The 23,727-nt window shown below is 45.3% G+C and overlaps 1 protein-coding gene across 1 annotated transcript; it reads left to right on the plus strand.

Annotated features, from left to right (window-relative positions):
• The first annotated feature begins 839 nt into the window (after positions 1-839).
• Positions 840-23,125, plus strand: nxph3 (neurexophilin 3). The gene is given in 2 exon segments (NM_001103007.1): positions 840-976; positions 21,873-23,125. Coding segments are annotated over 2 exon segments (810 nt in total). The 5' UTR covers positions 840-922; the 3' UTR covers positions 22,629-23,125.
• Positions 23,126-23,727: the final 602 nt, after the last annotated feature.

Consider the following 23,727-nt stretch of genomic DNA (forward strand, 5'->3'; position numbering starts at 1 on the left):
TGAGAGGGGAAATAAAAGTGCAAGGGAGCCGGTTAATGAAAGTGAATAGAGAGGGTGAATATAAAGCAGGGGAGAAGCAGAGAGTGAAGCGAAAGAGAAGGGGGTCTGGAGTGGAGAATGCCAGTACGTGAGGCAAATAGACAGGGAAGAGAGAATCCTAGAGCGACAGTAGGAGAGAGTCTGAGGGGAGGAGAGAAAGGGAGGGAGATAGAAGGTCAGAGAAAGAGAGAGACATAAGGAAAGAAAAAAAGGAGGGACAGTGTGTAGGTGGGGGTGTCAGACCCAGCACAGGAGAGAAGCAGACACAAGGCAGGAGGGTGGGAGACAGCGAGAGGAGGAGAGCCAATGAGAGCCCGAGAAGGAGAGAAAGGTGTGCAAGGAGGCACATAGGGAGCAGGGAATGGCAAGCAGGTAACACAGGCAGCAGCTAAAGGCAGGGACGGAGCATATTCAGATAGAAACATAGTAAACAAGTGAATAGAGAAGCAGTGCTGAGGGGAGGGAGAGAAACTGAAGAATAAGGAAAGAGTAATAAGGGGAGAGCAGCTAGAGTCTGGGGAGGGTATAGGAACATTTGGGGGTTACATGGGGTGAATACCTGGGAGAAGGAGGAGTAGGAGGAAGAATAACAGGGAAGAAGAGTGAGAGACAGAGGTAAAAAGTGAGTGGAAGCAGAAAGCTGAGAGTGGAATAAGAGGGGGCTAGTGTTGGAATACAGGGAGGGGGGATAGTGACAGACGGGCAGAGGTACAGGGCTGAGGTGGGGAAGGTGTGAGAGGGGGGAGTGATAAGATCAGGCAGGGTTGAGCAGCAGGCAGTCAGTACAGGCAGTCAGTACAGGCAGTCAGTACAGGCAGGCAGGGAGCTGGAGATGCACATGGATGCTGGAGGCAGGTGAGTGGACGCTGCCAGACTGAGCAACATGCAACTGACACAATGCTGCTTCATCTTCCTGGTCCAGGGGAGCATCTATCTGGTGAGTGCATGGTTTCCATATACACGGGCAGGCTCTGCCTCCGCTCATCCCTGGCTTTTCTATCTGATTTTAACCCCACTCTCTCATCTCTTGCTCTCTCTACCCCAGTCTCACCCCACCCTTACCCTGTACCTGAGTGCCATTCACCTCTGTATATATATGTAACCCTACCTTTCCTGCACACCCCTCGCTCAGTGCCCCAGCCACCAACCTTGTAGCACAGTGTCTCTCTCCCATGCCCATGTTACAGCTGATGTTATCATCACTGTTATTGTCACTCATCACAGCGCCCAATTCTCACCCCCCAGTTCCCCTCTCACTACCCCTTCTGTATCACTGTGTCCCCCTGTCCCTGCCAACAACAATGCTATATGGGTATGCCCCTGTCTGGCACCCTACATGTAGCTGTGCTCTTGTAGGTGCCACATTTCTCTGCCACCCCTGTATCACTGTGCCCTGTTCTTATGCCCCCCAGGGAGCCCTGTCACCTCTATTCAAATCATAGTCCCCTCCACCCCGACACTCACATCCTCCCTTTCCCCTGTTTATGTTCTAAGTATTCTTATGTTATGGGTTAATCCAATTATTATATATCTATCTATCTAATCTACCTCTAGAACTATCTATCTCTATAACTCTCTGTCTCTCTATCTATCCATCCAGCTATATTTGGATCTATGTATCATCTATCTATTTATCTATCTATCATCTATCTATATAATCAGTACCTATGTGATATCTGTTTTATCTATCTATCTAATCAGTACCTATGTCTATCTATCTGTTTTAACTAGCTAATCATCTATCTTAGAATCTATCTATCTATCTATCTATCTATCTATCTATCTATCTATTTATCTTTCTATTTATGTATTATCTATCTATCTATCTATCTATCTATCTATCATCTATCTATCATCTATCTATCATCTATCTATCTATCATCTATCTATCTATCTATCTATCTATCTATCTATCTATCTATCTATCATCTATCTATATCTGTGTGTCTGTCTAATATGTTTTTATCTGTCATTTATTTATCTATAATCTATCCATCTCTATTAAATGCTCTGTCTCCCCCCCTCTCTCGCCCAATCCATCACATGAATTAACCTTGTTATTTATGATGTGATTAGGTTTATCAGTCTCTATCTAGCCATCTTTTTCTGTCAGCTATGAATTCACTGTAAATAAGGTTTATGAGCACAGGCGATATATTTGGGGATTAAATGTTGCTCTCGTGTGTTGGATAGTGAGATGCTGTGGCAGTTTTCTGCTTTCTACCTGTTGCTGTTCTGACTCAGTATATACACCGGGGATGGAGAGGCATATCTGTGTATGAATGGATGGACAGAGATCTCATTATGTTCAATTAGTAAAATGGCAACATATTTGGCTGAGTTTTACACTAGGGTCTATCAGGGTTTTCTGGAAGGTTGGCTTTTAGGCTTCTAGATTCAAATCAAGGTTTACGGCATTAAGATTTATGTCTGTAACACAAAAACAGGTGCGCGTCCTAAATATTGTATCTACAGGCGCTGCCCCCATTTCTCAGCCCAAATTCAGTCTAAAGCGACGAAAGGGTGTTATTTCCCAAGGTTCCCTTTTTATTACTACAGATTTGGGGTATTATCCATTAGCAATGTCCCAGAATAGCCTCAGGTCCCTATATATATATATATATATATATATATACTGTATATATATATTTATATAGCAGCTAAGGTTGCAAAAATAAATATATACATCAAGTTTAACCCTTATTCCCTCTTAGCTTCTAGGCAACCCCTTGCTATGGGAGAAGGGGGTTACTAATAGAAAATGAAAAATATGTTGCACTTCCAAGGTTAATGATACACTAAAGGGGTTGACATATACATATAATAAACAGCTCAGCTCTCCCATGGGAGTGTAGTGTCTTTATGATAACCAGTATAAAGGGTCAATTCTATCTAGCAGCAAAGCACCCTGAGAATGACATTTGTAATGGGTTAACAGGTCATTTATATTAATGAGCTAAGTGGTGCAATGACATAATTATAGTAACACACCTACACACACACACACACTCATATATATATATATATATATATATACATACATACATATATATATATATATATATTTTTTTTTTTTTGCTCTTCATTATTTCTGTAGCTCTTCATGTTTAAACTCGTTTATCGTTGCTAGGACTCCAGTAGTCCTAATAACCAGGCAGCAGAAACCATTGTATGAACCTCTGCCCAAACCAGAGAGCGTCGGGCAATAGTAATGACTTTATTATTTATTTATTTATTTTTTGCTCTTCATTATTTCTGTAGCTCTTCATGTTATAGTTTAAACTCGTATATCGTTGCTAGGACTCCAGTAGTCCTAACAACCAGGCAGCAGAAACCATTGTATGAACGTCTGCCCGAACCAGAGAGCGTCGGGCAATAGTAATGACTTTGAGATCAGCAGGAGCAGGTTTTTGCTGTGCCGGGCATTTATGAAAGGTAGAGCCAATCCGTGGGCTCAGGAGGCGCACACACACTGGCAGGATTTAATCTAATAGAGGGGAGAAGAAAGGCTTCAGCTGTGTATTAGCAGAGACAGATTATGCTGCTGTTTAATCCAGAGCAAGCAATTGTCAGCAGAGTACTTAGCAGCATTCTACTGGAGATCTGCACAGAACCCTTTGCCATGTTATTATTGGTACCTTCCCAGCAGCGGAACCCTTAAGGTTAGGGAACCAGGGTTTAAAAAAAGCCGTTCTAGAGTCCTGCAGGGGGTCAGGTAACCCTGGGGCTGATACCTGGGAAGCCTAAATCTGCATTAATCCTCAATCCCCTCTTCCATTTTATTCATGATTCACTATGCCCTGCCCCTACCTGCTCAATCCCCACCCAGTCTGCCCCCTTGCATCATTACCCTCCCTTTCCATTTTATCCCTACCCCCTAAAAGAAACCCATTCTAGAGTCCTGCAATGGGCTAAGTAGCCCTAGGGTTGCCAGCTGGGCAGCCTATCCGCTAAAACACAACCTGGTAAATTTGCATTAATCCTCAGTCCCCATTCCATGTTATTGCCCCCCAAGCCTGCCCCCTTGCATCATCACCTTCCCTTTCCCTTTTATCCCTACCCCCTAAAAGAAGCCATTCTAGAGTCCTGCAATGGGTCAGGTAGCCCTAGGGTTGCCCAACTGAGCAGCCTATCCACTAAAACACCATCTAGTAAATCTACATTAAATCTCTGTCTCCGCTTCCATTTTATCTATTATTCACTATGCCCTCACTCTACCTGCCCAATAACCACCCAATCTGTCCCCTTGCCTTAACCCAGTGATCCCCAACCAGTCGCTCGTGAGTAACATGTAACTCACCAACCCCTTGGATGTTGCTCCTAGTGGCCTCAAAGCAGGGGCTTATTTTTTGAATACTTGGCTTGGAGACAAGTTTTGGTTGCATAAAACCCAGTGTAAAGCCAAACAGAGCCTTCTATAGGCTGCCAGTATACATAGGGGCTACCAAATAGCCAATCATAGCCCTTATATGGCACCTCCAGGCACCTTTTTCATGCTTGTGCTCCCCAACTCTTTTTACATTTGAATGTTGCGCACGGTTAAAAAAGGTTGGGGATCCCTGCCTTAACCCCACCCCCATCCTTTCATCCCTGCCCATACACCTTACATCACCAGACCCATTACATCCAGGCTGGAATGCTTTTTCAGATGGTGGCAACCTTAGGTAACCCACAGTACCTGTAGAATGGCCAGTATTGGCTAGTATTAGTGTGCGAGTGTGGTAGAATTTTTTGCTCTTCTTCATTCAGAGCACCTTCTCTCCCTCTTTTCCAGTATTTCACTCATGTTTATAGGATATTAATTCAGGGCAGGTGGTGCTGAGTGGGTTGAGTTGCCTGTTGGGGGTCAGAGGCGGGTTGTGTCAATGGGTAGGTGGAGGGACCCAGTTCAAATGTGGGACAACATGTTGCTATATACGTAAGTTTGAATTTCTGGCTCTGACTATAGGTCTGAATCTATACTATTGATCCCACTGGTTCTGGTTGAATGGTTGGGAAGTGTAATTTGCATTCTTTCACCCGTATTTCCTTAAAGGAGAAGGAAAGGCACCCCCCAGTGATTGTAATCGCTTACCTTATACCACGGGGTAGCCCTTAGCGAACGATCCTCTTCTTCCGAATTGTGGGGCCAACACATGCGCAGTAGGGTGAAAATGCCAACTTCCTTGTTAGAGTTCAGCTTTTTACACACAGAAGACAGAAGGAAGAGAATTGCCGGATCACACCTACCCATAGTACTTCTACTAGCTATCGCCCAGAAAGATCCCCCTTTTGGGGTTCACCAGGGACACATTAACTGCAAAAAATACCATATTTATAGGTAAAGGTGTAGCTTATACCTTGGTTGGATGTGCATCATTTAGATATATATATATATAGATCTCATTGTGAGTTTTCATTTAAACACAACAGTGCTCTTTATAGGTCATAAGTCTGCCTGATTCCCATCTTTTCCATTGGGGTTCCAGTAGAGGTGTGATATTGTCCAGTAACTATCCTAAGTCCCTAAGGAGAAGTGTGGCAATTCTGGTACTGGTGCTTGTAAGCCCAGACTACTCACGAGGCGGTAGTAATGCTGGTTTCAGGCAGGCTTTGGTCAGTTACAAATGCCCATACTTGATTACGTCACACGTTCCAGACGTGGGTAAAAACAGGACTGGCTCAAATAAATCATGTTTATGCAGATTATCAGCAACATGAACACAAAACTCTGTATTTCTCCAGTAGACTGGCTTTTTCTGTTCTGAATGAACGGTATCAGGGAAGGCTCAGACCTAGTTTGGTTATGTTTTATAGAATGGTTCTGAATGAACGGTATCAGGGAAGGCTCAGACCTAGTTTTGTTATGTTTTATAGAATGGTTCTGAATGAATGGTATCAGGGAAGGCTCAGACCTAGTTTGGTTATGTTTTATAGAATGGTTCTGAATGAACGTTATCAGGGAAGGCTCAGACCTAGTTTGGTTATGTTTTATAGAATGGTTCTGAATGAACGGTATCAGGGAAGGCTCAGACCTAGTTTGGTTATGTTTTATAGAACGGTTCTGAATGAACGGTATCAGGGAAGGCTCAGACCTAGTTTGGTTATGTTTTATAGAATGGTTCTGAATGAACGGTATCAGGGAAGGCTCAGACCTAGTTTGGTTATGTTTTATAGAATGGTTCTGAATGAACGGTATCAGGGAAGGCTCAGACCTAGCTTGGTAATGTTTTATAGAATGGTTCTGAATGAACGGTATCAGGGAAGGCTCAGACCTAGCTTGGTAATGTTTTATAGAATGGTTCTGAATGAACGGTATCAGGGAAGGCTCAGACCTAGTTTGGTTATGTTTTATAGAATGGTTCTGAATGAACGGTATCAGGGAAGGCTCAGACCTAGCTTGGTAATGTTTTATAGAATGGTTCTGAATGAATGGTATCAGGGAAGGCTCAGACCTAATTTGGTTATGTTTTATAGAATGGTTCTGAATGAACGGTATCAGGGAAGGCTCAGACCTAGCTTGGTAATGTTTTATAGAATGGTTCTGAATGAATGGTATCAGGGAAGGCTCAGTCCTAGTTTGGTTATGTTTTATAGAATGGTTCTGAATGAACGGCATCAGGGAAGGCTCAGACCTAGTTTGGTTATGTTTTATAGAATGGTTCTGAATGAACGGCATCAGGGAAGGCTCAGACCTAGTTTGGTTATGTTTTATAGAATGGTTCTGAATGAACGTTATCAGGGAAGGCTCAGACCTAGTTTGGTTATATTTTATAGAATGATTCTGAATAAACAGTATCAGGGAAGTCTCAAACATAGCTTGGTTATGATTTATAGCAGGGATCCCCTTTTATACTCGTGAGCCACATTCGAATGGAAAAAGTGTTTCGGAGCAACACAAGCATGGAAAAAGTTCCTGGGGGTGCAAATAAGAGCTATAATTGGCTATTTGGTAGCCCCTATGTGGACTGGTAGCCTATAGAATACTCTGTTTGGCTTTACACTGGGTTTTATGCAACCAACACTTGCCTCCAAGTCAGGAATTCAAAAATAAGCACCTACTTTGAGGCCCCTGGGAGCAACATCCAAGGGGTTGGGGAGCAACATGTTACTCATGAACTACTGGTTGGGGATCACTGTTTTCTAGAATGGTTCTGAATGAACTGTATGAGGGAAGGCTCAGACCTAGCTAGGTTATGTTTTCTAGAATGGTTCTGAATGAACTGTATCAGGGAAGGCTCAGACCTAGCTAGGCTATGTTTTATAGCAGTGTTTATAGCTAGTGTGCAACATGTTGCTCCCCAACCAGTGGCTCAGGGGCAACATGTTGCTCCCCAACCCCTTGGGTGTTGCTCTCACTGCCCCCAAACCAGGGAGTTATTTTTGAATTCCTGACTTGGGGGCAAGTTATGGTGGAATAAAAACAAGATTTACTACCAAATAAAGCCCTCTGTAAGCTGATAGGGTGCATAGAGGCCCCTAATAGCCAATCACAGCCCTTATTTGGCTCCTCCATGAGCTTTTATGGTGCTTGTGTTTCTCCCCAAGTCTTTTTACATTTGTCTGTGGCTCACGAGTAAGAAAGGTTGAGCACCCCTGTTTTATAGAATGGTTCTAAATAAATGGTATCAGGGAAGGATCAGACCTAGCTTGATTATGTTTTATAGACTGGTGCTGAATGAACAGTATCAGGCAGGTCTCAGAATCAGATAGGTTACTCTGTATAGGATGGTTCTGAATTAACAGTATCAGGACAGGCTCATACCTAGCTAGGTTATGCTATATAGAAGGGTCCGGACATAGCATGGTTCTAAATGTACTTTACCAGGACAAGCTCAGACTTTATGTTGGATGGTTCTGACAGTATCAACACAACACAGGATGAGATCCATCTACACAGGTGGTCCCTGAATGTACTCAGTACCATACAGTCTTAGGGACTGGGTCAAGCAGTGATCATCCCTAAAGCAGCACCCACTGCCGCCCGCTGATATTCAGGACGTGATCAGACTGTGCCGGGTTCCTATTTGCATTGCTGTGTGTCAGTGTATCATTTTATTGGTGCCTCAGCGGATTTACAACTCCATCCAGCAGATGCTACCCTCATTCGTGTAGGTGATTGTGTTTTATTGTGCTGTGAATGCAGCTGGAATCTCTGTATCTATTAATAAGCACCCACCCCGGGTTCTTCAGTTGTGCGGTGCGCTTTGGGTGCCTATGTGCATCATACAGGTGTGTATTGTCGTGCCTGAATATATTTGTATAATAGATGACCCAACTGGGAAACAGCATTATCCATGCCTATTACCGCTGGTAAATATACTGTTTATTGTGTTAATACTGTGTATTAATATTTTATTATATTTGTGCATGGATCAGTGCATTATGCTTTACAGACTGTACCTGACACCAATTAGTTGGCAGAGTTTGTCTCGTTATCTGTGCCTTATCCTCGCCAAACGAGCGCTCTGTACACCGCTATAGAAAAATAATTCTTTATATTTGTCTCCAAACATTGACTTAATGACCTTCTCGGGATTGGCACTGTATGTATAAATGAGATCCTTCGGGTGGGTAGGTGGACTTAAGAGCCTCCGAGAAGTGCAGAAGGGTAACGTCACATGCGTAGGCCGCAGTTTGTTGCCAGCAGAGTATTTTATTTCCAAACTGTGTTTAGAGCAGTTAAAGGGGAAGAGAGAGTGTTTATTTAGGACTTTTCTCCTGTGGGAATCAGATTTCCTTGCAGCAATCAAAAAAACCATTTAAGGCTGCATTAACACTGCCCGGGAGGGTTGGACAAGAGCTGACACTGGGATTTGAACCAAGGTGTATACATAGATATGCAGATGAATATATTCGTTATTAACCATAGCTTATGTGAATGTGTTAATGGCTGTACAGTTAGCCATGTATAAGATGCCATATTCTTCTGGCTAGCACCATTTTATCGTATCAGCTCCCACTGCTCTCCTGTTATGTTATAATCCCCACACATAAACCAGCAAGGGGTATGATCAAGCATGAGAATGAGTTCATTGTTATTATAGGCATTGGTAAATAACAGCCATTGAATTCACCAGTTTTAGCCTTGCAGATATGGGCGGATTTCCACCTCCCAATCTCTTAGCTTGGCCCACCGCTACCAGCATCGCCACTAGTTGCAAACTAGGGTCCAGCATTGGGGACTGGGCAAGAATGAGACTTGGCATGTCTCCTGCTTGGTTCCTGCTGCCCCCTTTAGAAAACCAGACCAGACCAGATACCCTGGAAGGCAGGGTAATCAGTGGGGCAGGTATTGGGCAGAGTGGGGGTCTGAGGGCAGAGATTTGCATGGTCTAACTGGCAACATGGAACCGGATATCCCCAAAAGTGGAGCGGTGGCAATCCTTTGCCCATAACAATTCCCCACCCTAGAACCAGGCCTACATGCCCTTCCCAAAAATCCAAGCCTACTGGCCATTCTGGCAAATAAAGCACTATGCCCCCCCTTCTAGGTTGTCAATGTGCCAATGATTTTACCCATAGTGTGCCTTAAGAATAGTTGCCCTTTAAAACATCTATATCCTTTACATTTGCTTAGAAATGTGCAAATCCGCACTTCTACCTTTGTCCCCATAGTCAACAGTGTTGGTAATGATCTTTAATTAGGCACTTCTATGGTATTTCTTGTTTGAGAACTAATGTAAAATGTATCCAAAAAAATTGCATTTGTGTTTCTGTCTCTTTAAGCAGGCTTTTTATCGTTAATAGAATACAGTTTGCAAATGAAGCAGGGCGCAACAGGATTTAACCAGGGGCGAGGGCTCCATTCATTAGCAAATAAATACAATGTTTTGGGGTCAAACGCTACAAATAAATGGCCCACTGACCCATGTATAAATCCTGCATGATCCTTCTTTGTTCTAAGCATTTAGATTTTGCATTCAGCATTCTCCATGACCTGAGAGACAGAAATCAATTTAAAAAAAAAATCAGTATAAAGGCAAAGAGTTCTCCTTAAATCAACATCCATTGAATATTTTAGTTTGACATTTTTGTACAAGTTATTTCTTAATAAGTACTTTTTTTTGTAGTCTGTGAAAAGGATTGGCCTAGGCGATTCTGAACAGGGAGCTCTGTTTCCATGTATACATGTGTTTATTTATACCATTGCTCTAAGGAGGTAACCTCATGCAGAGTTTGGAAAGGAAACAGTGCCCTCTGGTGTTCAGTCTTTAAGCAAAATGGTAGCTTGCGCTCTTTATTCTACTAATCATTACGCTTTGAACTAAGCAGCTGGTTAGTGTATTGTCCCTTAAACACCCCAGTAGCCTCCCTCAGTTCCTGGAACTAACAGGGCATATAGAAAAGGTTCAACAATAGCAAGTACTATAGCTTTTTCTCTATGTGTGGAGGGGAGGTAGCGACATAAGGGAGAGACTGAAGAAGACAAGTGGTGGGCAAAGGTGACTGGAGGAATCTACTGTTTTTCTTATGGGAGCCAGGGTGGCAATGGCCCTCTGCAATGGCCCTGTGTAGTGCCCACCCCTCACCCCATCTCTGCCCCCACCCCCCCAAGCTCTTCCCATTTGCAGACGCTGGGCCCCATTTTAAACTATGAGCAAGTGCCCAGATGGAAATCCACCACTGGATGGGAACAGGGTTTGGACAGATATGGGCATAACTTGATAGGTGCAGTGTTGGGGAACAATGGTGGAGCCTATATTTACAGGCAAATACAGGACGATAAATTTATAATATTGGCCCAAGCTTACCATGGATGTTTCTGGCAAAGCCAATGAAACCAGACTCTCCATTTTTCAAGGAGACACCCTACTTTAGCTCCTGGTAACCTAATAGTCCAGAATCCTGCTCCCCATATATTACTCTTAAATTATCTTTATACCCCTCCAAATGAAAATGCTTATAACCCACTGGAGAATGCCCAGCATTTGGGCAGAACTTAGGGTGTGATCAGGGGAGTGGCCAGGGCATAACAGGGCGTGGCTAAAATGGTGAAATACCGCCCAGGGGGCAATAACTCTCAACAATTACCAACTGGTAAATGATGACGTCTTAGACCACAACCCCTCAATCCACCCACTCTAGACCCAGTTAAACTGGACATGCCCTAATTTATGTTCTCTTTCTAATAAGCCCCTCCCCTGTTTTGTCTAGAAAGGGTCGCTGTCCCACCTAAATAGGGACAGTTGAAAGAATGCATTTAATACATATATCTTGTATACATTGTAGAAATATTGAGTAAAAAAGAAGTTTTCCTAAGAAATAGCAGGCAACCTCAGCCCAGTAGAACTGAATGGATCAAAGGGAAATCTGCTTTATATATTGGATTGAATTCTTGTAACTTACATACTTTTCTTTGAAACCTTTTCTCAAGGCTTCCCTGTTGGAAAGTGTCTTTTTGTCTGGAAGCAAATAAGCTCTTTTCAGTCTTTAACAAAAAAAAAATCACACAGACAAAGGATAAGTGAGTTGGATTAGCAGGACGGCCAGGAATAGGGACGGAGATACCACCCCTATGAGTGATGGTGCGCTCCCGTCATTAAAAGACAGCAGTCAATGATTGATTATTGTGACAGATCTACAAACCATCACACACAGGGGTATGTAAGGGGAGGAGAGAGAGAGGGGGCAAGGTGGCTGAATTATTAACGTAGGTGCTGAAACGTGCCATTGCAGTCACCCATAGCAACCAATAATCAGTTATTATTATTATTATTGTTATTATTAACATGTTTTTATAAAGCACCAACATATTCCACAGAGTTGTACAATAAATAGGTTTATGCATTAAACATACAGCATAACATATAAAGCAACTGCTAAAGGGGTGAAGAGGGCCCTGCCCAAAAGAGCTTACAATCTAAAAGGAGGATGGCACGGCACAGTCATTTTTAAAACTTCTTTAACTACTATTTGCTATAGTAAGATTCCTGGTACCTTGGTTGTCAGGGTTGCAGCCTGGTCAGTATTGTACCAACCTAGCCAGTAAAAATGATACCTGGTGCCGATGTTATTAATAAGGATGGGTCGGTATTTGCTTCAGAAAAAAAGGTGCCAACTCTGTGGTTATTATTCCATTTGATGTCTTGTTTATCTGGGGCTCACTAGAGACCTGATTATTTTGCATGAAATCTGTTTTCCAAAGACCGGCACTGATTTCTTATTTTTTGCTCATTCTATGGGGCTGATTTACTAACCCACGAATCCGACCCGAATTGGAAAAGTTCCGACTTGAAAACGAACATTTTGCGACTTTTTCGTATGTTTTGCGATTTTTTCGGATTCTGTACGAATTTTTCGTTACCAATACGATTTTTGCGTAAAAACGCGAGTTTTTCGTATCCATTACGAAAGTTGCGTAAAAAGTTGCGCATTTTTCGTAGCGTTAAAACTTACGCGAAAAGTTGCGCATTTTTCGCGTAAGTTTTAACGCTACGAAAAATGCGCAACTTTTTACGCAACTTTCGTAATGGATAGGAAAACTCGCGTTTTTACGCAAAAATCGTATTGGTAACGAAAAATTCGTAAAGAATCCGAAAAAATCGCAAAACATACGAAAAAATCGCAAAATACCGATCATTACGAAAAAAACGCAATCGGACTCCATTCGACCCGTTCGTGGGTAAGTAAATCAGCCCCTTAGGGTATGTGGGTCAGATAAACTGTACTATGCTACTCTGAAAAACACAGAAAAGGCAGTGTTCAGGAAAAGCTGCAAATCTACCTATCACTGCTGAATATATGTGTTATTTTGTAGGCTTGTGATATATAATATGCCATTTGCTGTGTAATATCTGGTTGGTTTTCTACTGGCCCATTCCGTAGAAATGTTCCCTGATACCAAACAGGGATAGGAAGGCTAACAGTTGCCAGTCTGTATTATCCTTATCAGTGTGTTACTGCAGTTGTATATGGTGTGCAGTTGTGAAGGCCCTGTTGTTTACCACCTGCGAGTGTAGCTTACTCTATTCAACTCCCAATGGGCCGAGCTAATTTTTCCAGCACCCCCCTCACCCCCTCTTTGTCTCCATGGTTATACCTTCTCCTTTAGTATTAACCCATTCCACACTGCTATATGAGACAATCTGTTCTTTCCTGTTTCATCTGAGATGATAGCCCTCCAGACCATATATCTTTATACTGAATCCATGTCTCTAGAATAAAACACATTTTTATTGAAATAATGCAATAAAAGTTTCAAAATTTATGCCAGGTCTAGTAATCCATATAATCCTATTAGATATTTCATACAGGTGACAACTAAATGCTTTCTACTGATTGGCGTTATTTACTAAATCTGGTACTAACTTTGTAACTTTTATTATTATTTCCCATTGTTTATATTCACAATGTAACATCAAATACTGTGCCGCTGCCTTGAATATGGCATGTGTAGAGTATACATAATTACTTTGGAATTCAAACCATCAGCTTAAGATTTGCTAAACCAGGCCACGTGATATGTGAGAATTGTGTGCAGTACCTACACTGATAGTAGGTGAGATGGTACCTATACAGTAGTAACAGTGGAGGGATAATAGCCTCTGGGAAGGGACTGTGGCTGTGGGATAGCAGGTATAGTAGGGAGAGATGGTGCCTATAGTAGCAGTGGGGATAATAGCCTCTGGGAAGGGACTGGGGCTGTGGGATAGCAGGTATAGTAGGGAGAGATGGTGCCTATAGTAGCAGTGGGGGGATAATAGCCTCTGGGAAGGGACTGGGGCTGTGGGATAGCAGGTATAGTAGGGAGAGATGGTGCCTATAGAAGCAGTGGGGGGATAATAGCCTCTGGGAAGGGACTGGGGCTGTGGGATAGCAGGTATAGTAGGGGGAGATGGTGCCTATAGTAGCAGTGGGGATAATAGCCTCTGGGAAGGGACTGGGGCTGTGGGATAGCAGGTATAGTAGGGAGAGATGGTGCCTATAGTAGCAGTGGGGGGATAATAGCCTCTGGGAAGGGACTGGGGCTGTGGGATAGCAGGTATAGTAGGGAGAGATGGTGCCTATAGTAGCAGTGGGGGGATAATAGCCTCTGGGAAGGGACTGGGGCTGTGGGATAGCAGGTATAGTAGGGAGAGATGGTGCCTATAGTAGCAGTGGGGGGATAATAGCCTCTGGGAAGGGACTGGGGCTGTGGGATAGCAGGTATAGTAGGGAGAGATGGTGCCTATAGTAGCAGTGGGGGGATAATAGCCTCTGGGAAGGGACTGTGGCTGAGGGATAGCAGGTATAGTAGGGAGAGATGGTGCCTATAGTAGCAGTGGAGGGATAATAGCCTCTGGGAAGGGACTGGGGCTGTGGGATAGCAGGTATAGTAGGGAGAGATGGTGCCTATAGTAGCAGTGGAGGGATAATAGCCTCTGGGAAGGGACTGGGGCTGAGGGATAGCAGGTATAGTAGGGAGAGATGGTGCCTATAGTAGCAGTGGAGGGATAATAGCCTCTGGGAAGGGACTGGGGCTGTGGGATAGCAGGTATAGTAGGGAGAGATGGTGCCTATAGTAGCAGTGGGGGGATAATAGCCTCTGGGAAGGGACTGTGGCTGTGGGATAGCAGGTATAGTAGGGAGAGATAGTGCCTATAGTAGCAGTGGGGGGAGGTTAATAGCCTCTGGGAAGGGACTGGGGCTGTGGGATAGCAGGTATAGTAGGGAGAGATGGTGCCTATAGTAGCAGTGGGGATAATAGCCTCTGGGAAGGGACTGGGGCTGTGGGATAGCAGGTATAGTAGGGAGAGATGGTGCCTATAGTAGCAGTGGGGGGATAATAGCCTCTGGGAAGGGACTGGGGCTGTGGGATAGCAGGTATAGTAGGGAGAGATGGTGCCTATAGTAGCAGTGGGGGGATAATAGCCTCTGGGAAGGGACTGGGGCTGTGGGATAGCAGGTATAGTAGGGAGAGATGGTGCCTATAGTAGCAGTGGGGATAATAGCCTCTGGGAAGGGACTGGGGCTGTGGGATAGCAGGTATAGTAGGGAGAGATGGTGCCTATAGTAGCAGTGGGGGGATAATAGCCTCTGGGAAGGGACTGGGGCTGTGGGATAGCAGGTATAGTAGGGAGAGATGGTGCCTATAGTAGCAGTGGGGGGATAATAGCCTCTGGGAAGGGACTGGGGCTGTGGGATAGCAGGTATAGTAGGGAGAGATGGTGCCTATAGTAGCAGTGGGGGGATAATAGCCTCTGGGAAGGGACTGGGGCTGTGGGATAGCAGGTATAGTAGGGAGAGATGGTGCCTATAGTAGCAGTGGGGGGATAATAGCCTCTGGGAAGGGACTGTGGCTGTGGGATAGCAGGTATAGTAGGGAGAGATGGTGCCTATAGTAGCAGTGGGGGGATAATAGCCTCTGGGAAGGGACTGGGGCTGTGGGATAGCAGGTATAGTAGGGAGAGATGGTGCCTATAGTAGCAGTGGGGGGATAATAGCCTCTGGGAAGGGACTGGGGCTGTGGGATAGCAGGTATAGTAGGGAGAGATGGTGCCTATAGTAGCAGTGGGGGGATAATAGCCTCTGGGAAGGGACTGTGGCTGTGGGATAGCAGGTATAGTAGGGAGAGATAGTGCCTATAGTAGCAGTGGGGGGGAGGTTAATAGCCTCTGGGAAGGGACTGGGGCTGTGGGATAGCAGGTATAGTAGGGAGAGATGGTGCCTATAGTAGCAGTGGGGGAGGGGGGATAATAGCCTCTGGGAAGGGACAGACTGTGGCTGTGGGATAGCAGATATAGTAGGGAGAGATTGTGCCTATAGTAGCAGTGGGGGGGAGGTTAATAGCCTCTGGGAAGGGACTGGGGCTGTGGGATAGCAGGTATAGTAGGGAGAGATGGTGCCTATAGTAGCAGTGGGGGGGAGGTTAATAGCCTCTGGGAAGGGACTGGGGCTGTGGGATAGCAGGTATAGTAGGGAGAGATGGTGCCTATAGTAGCAGTGGGGGGGAGGTTAATAGCCTCTGGGAAGGGACTGGGGCTGTGGGATAGCAGGTATAGTAGGGAGAGATGGTGCCTATAGTAGCAGTGGGATAATAGCCTCTGGGAAGGGACTGTGACTGTGGGATAGCAGGTATAGTATGGAGAGATGGTGCCTATAGTAGCAGTGGGATAATAGCCTCTGGGAAGGGACTGTGACTGTGGGATAGCAGGTATAGTAGGGAGAGATGGTGCCTTTAGTAGCAGTGGGGGGATAATAGCCTCTGGGAAGGGACTGTGACTGTGGGATAGCAGGTATAGTAGGGAGAGATGGTGCCTATAGTAGCAGTGGGGGGATAATAGCCTCTGGGAAGGGACTGTGACTGTGGGATAGCAGGTATAGTAGGGAGAGATGGTGCCTATAGTAGCAGTGGGGGGATAATAGCCTCTGGGAAGGGACTGTGACTGTGGGATAGCAGGTATAGTAGGGAGAGATGGTGCCTATAGTAGCAGTGGGGGGATAATAGCCTCTGGGAAGGGACTGTGGGTGTGGGATAGCAGGTATAGTAGGGAGAGATAGTGCCTATAGTAGCAGTGGGGGGATAATAGCCTCTGGGAAGGGACTGTGGCTGTGGGATAGCAGGTATAGTAGGGAGAGATGGTGCCTATAGTAGCAGTGGGGGGGAGGTTAATAGCCTCTGGGAAGGGACTGGGGCTGTGGGATAGCAGGTATAGTAGGGAGAGATGGTGCCTATAGTAGCAGTGGGGGAGGGGGGATAATAGCCTCTGGGAAGGGACGGACTGTGGCTGTGGGATAGCAGGTATAGTAGGGAGAGATAGTGCCTATAGTAGCAGTGGGGGGATAATAGCCTCTGGGAAGGGACTGTGGCTGTGGGATAGCAGGTATAGTAGGGAGAGATGGTGCCTATAGTAGCAGTGGGGGGGAGGTTAATAGCCTCTGGGAAGGGACTGGGGCTGTGGGATAGCAGGTATAGTAGGGAGAGATGGTGCCTATAGTAGCAGTGGGGGATAATAGCCTCTGGGAAGGGACTGGGGCTGTGGGATAGCAGGTATAGTAGGGAGAGATGGTGCCTATAGTAGCAGTGGGGGGATAATAGCCTCTGGGAAGGGACTGGGGCTGTGGGATAGCAGGTATAGTAGGGAGAGATGGTGCCTATAGTAGCAGTGGGGGAGGGGGGATAATAGCCTCTGGGAAGAGACTGTGGCTGTGGGATAGCAGGTATAGTAGGGAGAGATGGTGCCTATAGTAGCAGTGGGGGAGGGGGGATAATAGCCTCTGGGAAGGGACTGTGACTGTGGGATAGCAGGTATAGTAGGGAGAGATTGTGCCTATAGTAGCAGTGGGGGAGGGGGGATAATAGCCTCTGGGAAGGGACTGTGACTGTGGGATAGCAGGTATAGTAGGGAGAGATGGTGCCTATAGTAACAGTGGAGGGATAATAGCCTCTGGGAAGGGACTGGGGCTGTGGGATAGCAGGTATAGTAGGGAGAGATGGTGCCTATAGTAGCAGTGGGGGGATAATAGCCTCTGGGAAGGGACTGGGGCTGTGGGATAGCAGGTATAGTAGGGGGAGATGGTACCTATAGTAGCAGTGGGGGGATAATAGCCTCTGGGAAGGGACTGGGGCTGTGGGATAGCAGGTATAGTAGGGAGAGATGGTACCTATAGTAGCAGTGGGGGGATAATAGCCTCTGGGAAGGGACTGGGGCTGTGGGATAGCAGGTATAGTAGGGGGAGATGGTACCTATAGTAGCAGTGGGGGGATAATAGCCTCTGGGAAGGGACTGGGGCTGTGGGATAGCAGGTATAGTAGGGAGAGATGGTGCCTATAGTAGCAGTGGGGGGATAATAGCCTCTGGGAAGGGACTGGGGCTGTGGGATAGCAGGTATAGTAGGGAGAGATGGTGCCTATAGTAGCAGTGGGATAATAGCCTCTGGGAAGGGACTGTGACTGTGGGATAGCAGGTATAGTAGGGAGAGATGGTGCCTATAGTAGCAGTGGGGGGATAATAGCCTCTGGGAAGGGACTGTGACTGTGGGATAGCAGGTATAGTAGGGAGAGATGGTGCCTATACTAGCAGTGGGGGGATAATAGCCTCTGGGAAGGGACTGGGGCTGTGGGATAGCAGGTATAGTAGGGAGAGATGGTGCCTATAGTAGCAGTGGGGGGATAATAGCCTCTGGGAAGGGACTGGGGCTGTGGGATAGCAGGTATAGTAGGGAGAGATGGTGCCTATAGTAGCAGTGGGGGATAATAGCCTCTGGAAAGGGACTGGGGCTGTGGGATAGCAGGTATAGTAGGGAGAGATGGTGCCTATAGTAGCAGTGGGGGATAATAGCCTCTGGAAAGGGACTGGGGCTGTGGGATAGCAGGTATAGTAGGGAGAGATTGTGCCTATAGTAGCAGTGGGGGGATAATAGCCTCTGGGAAGGGACTGTGGCTGTGGGATAGCAGGTATAGTAGGGAGAGATAGTGCCTATAGTAGCAGTGGGGGGGAGGTTAATAGCCTCTGGGAAGGGACTGGGGCTGTGGGATAGCAGGTATAGTAGGGAGAGATGGTGCCTATAGTAGCAGTGGGGGGAGGTTAATAGCCTCTGGGAAGGGACTGGGGCTGTGGGATAGCAGGTATAGTAGGGAGAGATGGTGCCTATAGTAGCAGTGGGGGATAATAGCCTCTGGGAAGGGACTGGGCTGTGGGATAGCAGGTATAGTAGGGAGAGAGGGTGCCTATAGTAGCAGTGGGGGATAATAGCCTCTGGGAAGGGACTGGGGCTGTGGGATAGCAGGTATAGTAGGGAGAGATTGTGCCTATAGTAGCAGTGGGGGAAGGGGGGATAATAGCCTCTGGGAAGAGACTGTGGCTGTGGGATAGCAGGTATAGTAGGGAGAGATGGTGCCTATAGTAGCAGTGGGGGAGGGGGGATAATAGCCTCTGGGAAGGGACTGTGGCTGTGGGATAGCAGGTATAGTAGGGAGAGATTGTGCCTATAGTAGCAGTGGGGGAGGGGGGATAATAGCCTCTGGGAAGGGACTGGGGCTGTGGGATAGCAGGTATAGTAGGGAGAGATGGTGCCTATAGTAACAGTGGAGGGATAATAGCCTCTGGGAAGGGACTGGGGCTGTGGGATAGCAGGTATAGTAGGGAGAGATGGTGCCTATAGTAGCAGTGGGGGGATAATAGCCTCTGGGAAGGGACTGGGGCTGTGGGATAGCAGGTATAGTAGGGAGAGATGGTGCCTATAGTAGCAGTGGGGGGATAATAGCCTCTGGGAAGGGACTGGGGCTGTGGGATAGCAGGTATAGTAGGGAGAGATGGTGCCTATAGTAGCAGTGGGGGGATAATAGCCTCTGGGAAGGGACTGGGGCTGTGGGATAGCAGGTATAGTAGGGAGAGATGGTGCCTATGGTAGCAGTGGGGGGATAATAGCCTCTGGGAAGGGACTGGGGCTGTGGGATAGCAGGTATAGTAGGGAGAGACGGTGCCTATAGTAGCAGTGGGGGGATAATAGCCTCTTGGAAGGGACTGGGGCTGTGGGATAGCAGGTATAGTAGGGAGAGGTGGTGCCTATAGTAGCAGTGGGGGGATAATAGCCTCCGGGAAGGGACTGTGGCTGTGGGATAGCAGGTATAGTAGGGAGAGGTGGTGCCTATAGTAGCAGTGGGGGGATAATAGCCTCTGGGAAGGGACTGGGGCTGTGGGATAGCAGGTATAGTAGGGAGAGATGGTGCCTATAGTAGCAGTGGGGGGATAATAGCCTCTGGGAAGGGACTGGGGCTGTGGGATAGCAGGTATAGTAGGGAGAGATGGTGCCTATAGTAGCAGTGGGGGGATAATAGCCTCTGGGAAGGGACTGGGGCTGTGGGATAGCAGGTATAGTAGGGAGAGATGATGCCTATAGTAGCAGTGGGATAATAGTATTTTGGCTTTGCTATAGAATGCATAATAGGAACAGAACAGACTCTTGCCCTTAAGTCATTGTGGATATACAATTTCCAGCATACTGGTACTTGTAGTTCAACAAAATGCTGGAAGGCTGCAGATTGGACATCCCTGGTGTATAATAAAACAAACTGGCAACAGTAACAATAAAATAATAATGGGCCCTCATACATCCGAACTTGCCTCCGGTATCACTAATGCCAACGGCAGCCCGACTCTTCATGAGGTTCATCTTCGTACTGTAATAAATAAAGCATTCTATACTTGTATGTGCATTGTATAATAATTATAGATATCCATGCATTTGTTTATTCACTGTGGGCTGATGTTTATCCATCTGTGCTTCCTCCAAATTGCTTAATTGTGTGAGCATTTTGCAGCCATTGTTACTCTCCATCTTTCTTTCAAAACTGTGTATTCAATTTGGGTATTAGTGTGCAAACATTCTTGGTTTGTGTTCTGGGTGAACATGAACGTGTATTCATGTTGTGTATCAAAACTGTATGATACTAATTTTTTAATTCCTTTGTGTAATTGCCGAAATAGTGTTATTGCTGCTCATCATTACTGTGTATCATGACCGAATGTTGGGATTGTGTGTGTGTGAGCCTCTATTGGATAATTCTAGTAAATATTAGTGTTGAGCTGGCCATACATGTGTAGAATTCTAAAAGATCTTTTCTTTATTGTACAACCAAGCTTTACTTGAAATGATCATTTAAAAGTAAGGTTTATCCATCAATGACCATTTTGATGACCAATTTCAAGCATTATCAGCAGGTTAAAGCATTACTGTCATGGCAAAACATGTGTTTTTTCAAATCGCATCAGTTAATAGAACTTCTCCAGCAGAATACAGCATTCAAATCTGTTTTACAAAAACACAAACATATTCTTCATTTCCCAGGGTGCCACAGCCATGTGACCTGTGCTCTGATAAACTTCAGGTACACTTTACTGCTGCACTGCCCCTTCCAGCAGCCAATCAGCAGAACAATGGGAAGGGAGCAAGATAGCAGCTCCCAGTAGGTATCAGAATAGCACTCAATAGTAGGAAATCCAAGTCCGGCTTGGGACTCCTCCAGTTACATGGGAGTAGGAGAAACAATAGGTTAGCTGAAAGCAGTTCTAATGTGTAGCGCTGGCTGAAAGCTCAGACTCAGGCACAATGCACTGAGATGGCGCCTACACACCAATATTACAGCTACAAATACATTTGTTGGTTCAAGAACACAATGTTAAATGGCAGAGTGAATTATTTGCTATGTAAACAATGTAATTTAAAAATAAAAAGTACCCCATAAAAATCACAACAGTATCCCTTTAAAGTAGGGATGCACTGAATCCCAGATTCAGTTTGGGATTAACCCGAATCCTTCAGGGTGGGTTCGGGGGTTCGGCTGAACCCAAAAAAGTGGGTACGGTGCATCCCTACTTTAAAGCTCGGGAAACTGTGGGCAGCTGCCTGCTTGACCTTGCAAACGATTGGACAATAGATACATTTTTATTGTCAACAACAAAAATTTTCAAACCTGCCCGATCGGTTTTCTGATGAAAAATCACTAGATGTAGAATCATTCAGTGCCCACTAACCTTCCGATCATTTGATGGATTTGTCGGATTGCACTGAAATTGCTTGTTAAGGAGAGAAAGATTGCTATGTGTATGGCCAGCTTTATTGAATCTTTGACCTGGGGCAGTGAAGGGCATATGCCACAATGAATTTCCGCTCTCATTAAACTTGTCATACTGATTAGTACTCAGTACCACTAATGATCAGTCACAGCATCTGCTACAGCTGGTGCTTTCAGGTGAGAGGATGTTTAATGAGAGCAGCTTTAGGAAGAATAAGAGAAAACATGGAGAGAAAGGATTGGGGCAAAAGGGAGACATGAACAAATCTGTAGTTATATATTCATGTTCTTATTTCCGTACAAATAAATGTCAATTTTCCCAATATTCACAGTTTACAATATATCTGTCCTGCAGGTAATATGTGGCCAGGAAGATTCCTCCAGTGATCCAGATGATGAAGACCAGCCAGAGTCTAAACCCCATCCAAGAAATAGAATATCCAGGAGAAAACCCCCTTCGTCTTCGTCTTCTCGATCTCGCTTCTCAAGCACCCAGAATTCCACTGTTCTCCAACTTCTTTCAAACTCCCCTGAGTTCTGGGATGTTCTAAGCAGTCTTTCAGAGTTGGGTCAAAATCAAGAACCCCCGGTACCATCCAGGAGTAAACGGCAATCGGTTCTGAGGTCAACCGGGCGAGCAAAAAAAGTCTTTGGTTGGGGGGACTTCTACTCTAATATCAAGACCGTGAAACTCAACCTCCTTATTACTGGGAAAGTGGTTGACCACGGAAATGGGTCTTTTAGCGTGTACTTCCGACACAACTCCACCGGGCATGGTAATGTGTCCGTAAGCCTTGTCCCACCATCCAAAATTCTTGACTTTGACCTGGAGCAGCAAATGTATGTTGAAGCGAAGGAATCCAAGATCTTCAACTGCAGGGTTGAATTTGAAAAGGTGGATAAGGCAATTAAAACAGGTCTGTGCCCCCATGACCCGTCAAAAACTTGTCATCAGCAGCAAACTCACAGTCGGGTCTCCTGGACCTGCTCTCATCCATTCAAGATTGTTTGTGTTTATGTCTCCTTTTACACCACTGATTACAGGCTGGTGCAAAAAGTCTGTCCTGACTACAACTACCATAACAGCTCTCCTTACTCGCCTTCTGGCTGAAGAAAAGACCACGATGTTGGATGGTGATACAAGCAGGAATGCCAAAGTGGAACCGACTTTGGAACTTATATGGACTTCCTGTGCCTTTGGTCTGGTCTATTGTGGTGTCTTTGTACTTGTGGAGAATGTGGACACAGAGTAGAGCGGTCACTTTACGCCAGAAATGTACACAGTTGATAACTGAATTGTATGCACAGCAAGCTCATGTACAGACACCGGGGACATTTGGCGTGACCGATCACCTTTAATTTACAGGCTGTTAGGAATGTTTCTCCGTTACAGGACCAAGGGTCGTACTCGTATCTCTACACAGCAAAGAAATTAAGGTCAATGCCAAAAGCAGAAAAGGTTATATTTGTTTCCTTTTGAACACATTGACCTAAAATGGTTACATTTCTGAGCAATATGCACAGTTTATCTGCTCCTCTGAGACTGACACTTCAGCGATGGTGTTTTAAAAAGGTGTGATGTTCTGTACCCCTTTAAAAAAAAAAAAAGAATACTCTGTGACTCCTGTATATTATTGTGTCTGATATGTAGCCTTTAGAATAGCACCACTGGTGGCAGGGCACATACCTCCAGTTTATCACTGTTTTAGCCCTACTCCCAATACCTGCCAACTAGTCCTGGTACAACATGTACCCACATTACCTCCACAGCAGAAACCCTTACCCCCCCCCCCCCCCCCCCGTGTTCTGCTTGTTAGAAGCTGTGCACCCCTGTTTCCACCCATTACTAGATACCATTTACTGAGAATGACCCATTATTTTCTCAATAAACACAATTATAAAAATTATTTTTTATATATATATAAATATATATATATATTGGGATAGGATTTCCCATAAGAATGAAGTTACTTTAATACAATGTGTACGGTTTGGGTGTTTGTCATATAATTTCTACGGTTCTGTGCTAGATGGACATGATCTGTGTACACTTGCTGCAACAAATAAACTACTCATCTGCTGTGTGCAAGTTCTTGTCCCATTGGGGTTTATATGAAATACATTGAGTTGGGTATGGCTTTATATACAGGCTTCTTGGGTACTTCAGTGGCATCTTAACTATTTCTTTCCACTGCTCTAACTGTAGTAGG

The sequence above is a fragment of the Xenopus tropicalis genome, chromosome 10, assembly GCF_000004195.4.
Source record: "Xenopus tropicalis strain Nigerian chromosome 10, UCB_Xtro_10.0, whole genome shotgun sequence".
Classification (NCBI taxonomy): domain Eukaryota; kingdom Metazoa; phylum Chordata; class Amphibia; order Anura; family Pipidae; genus Xenopus; species Xenopus tropicalis.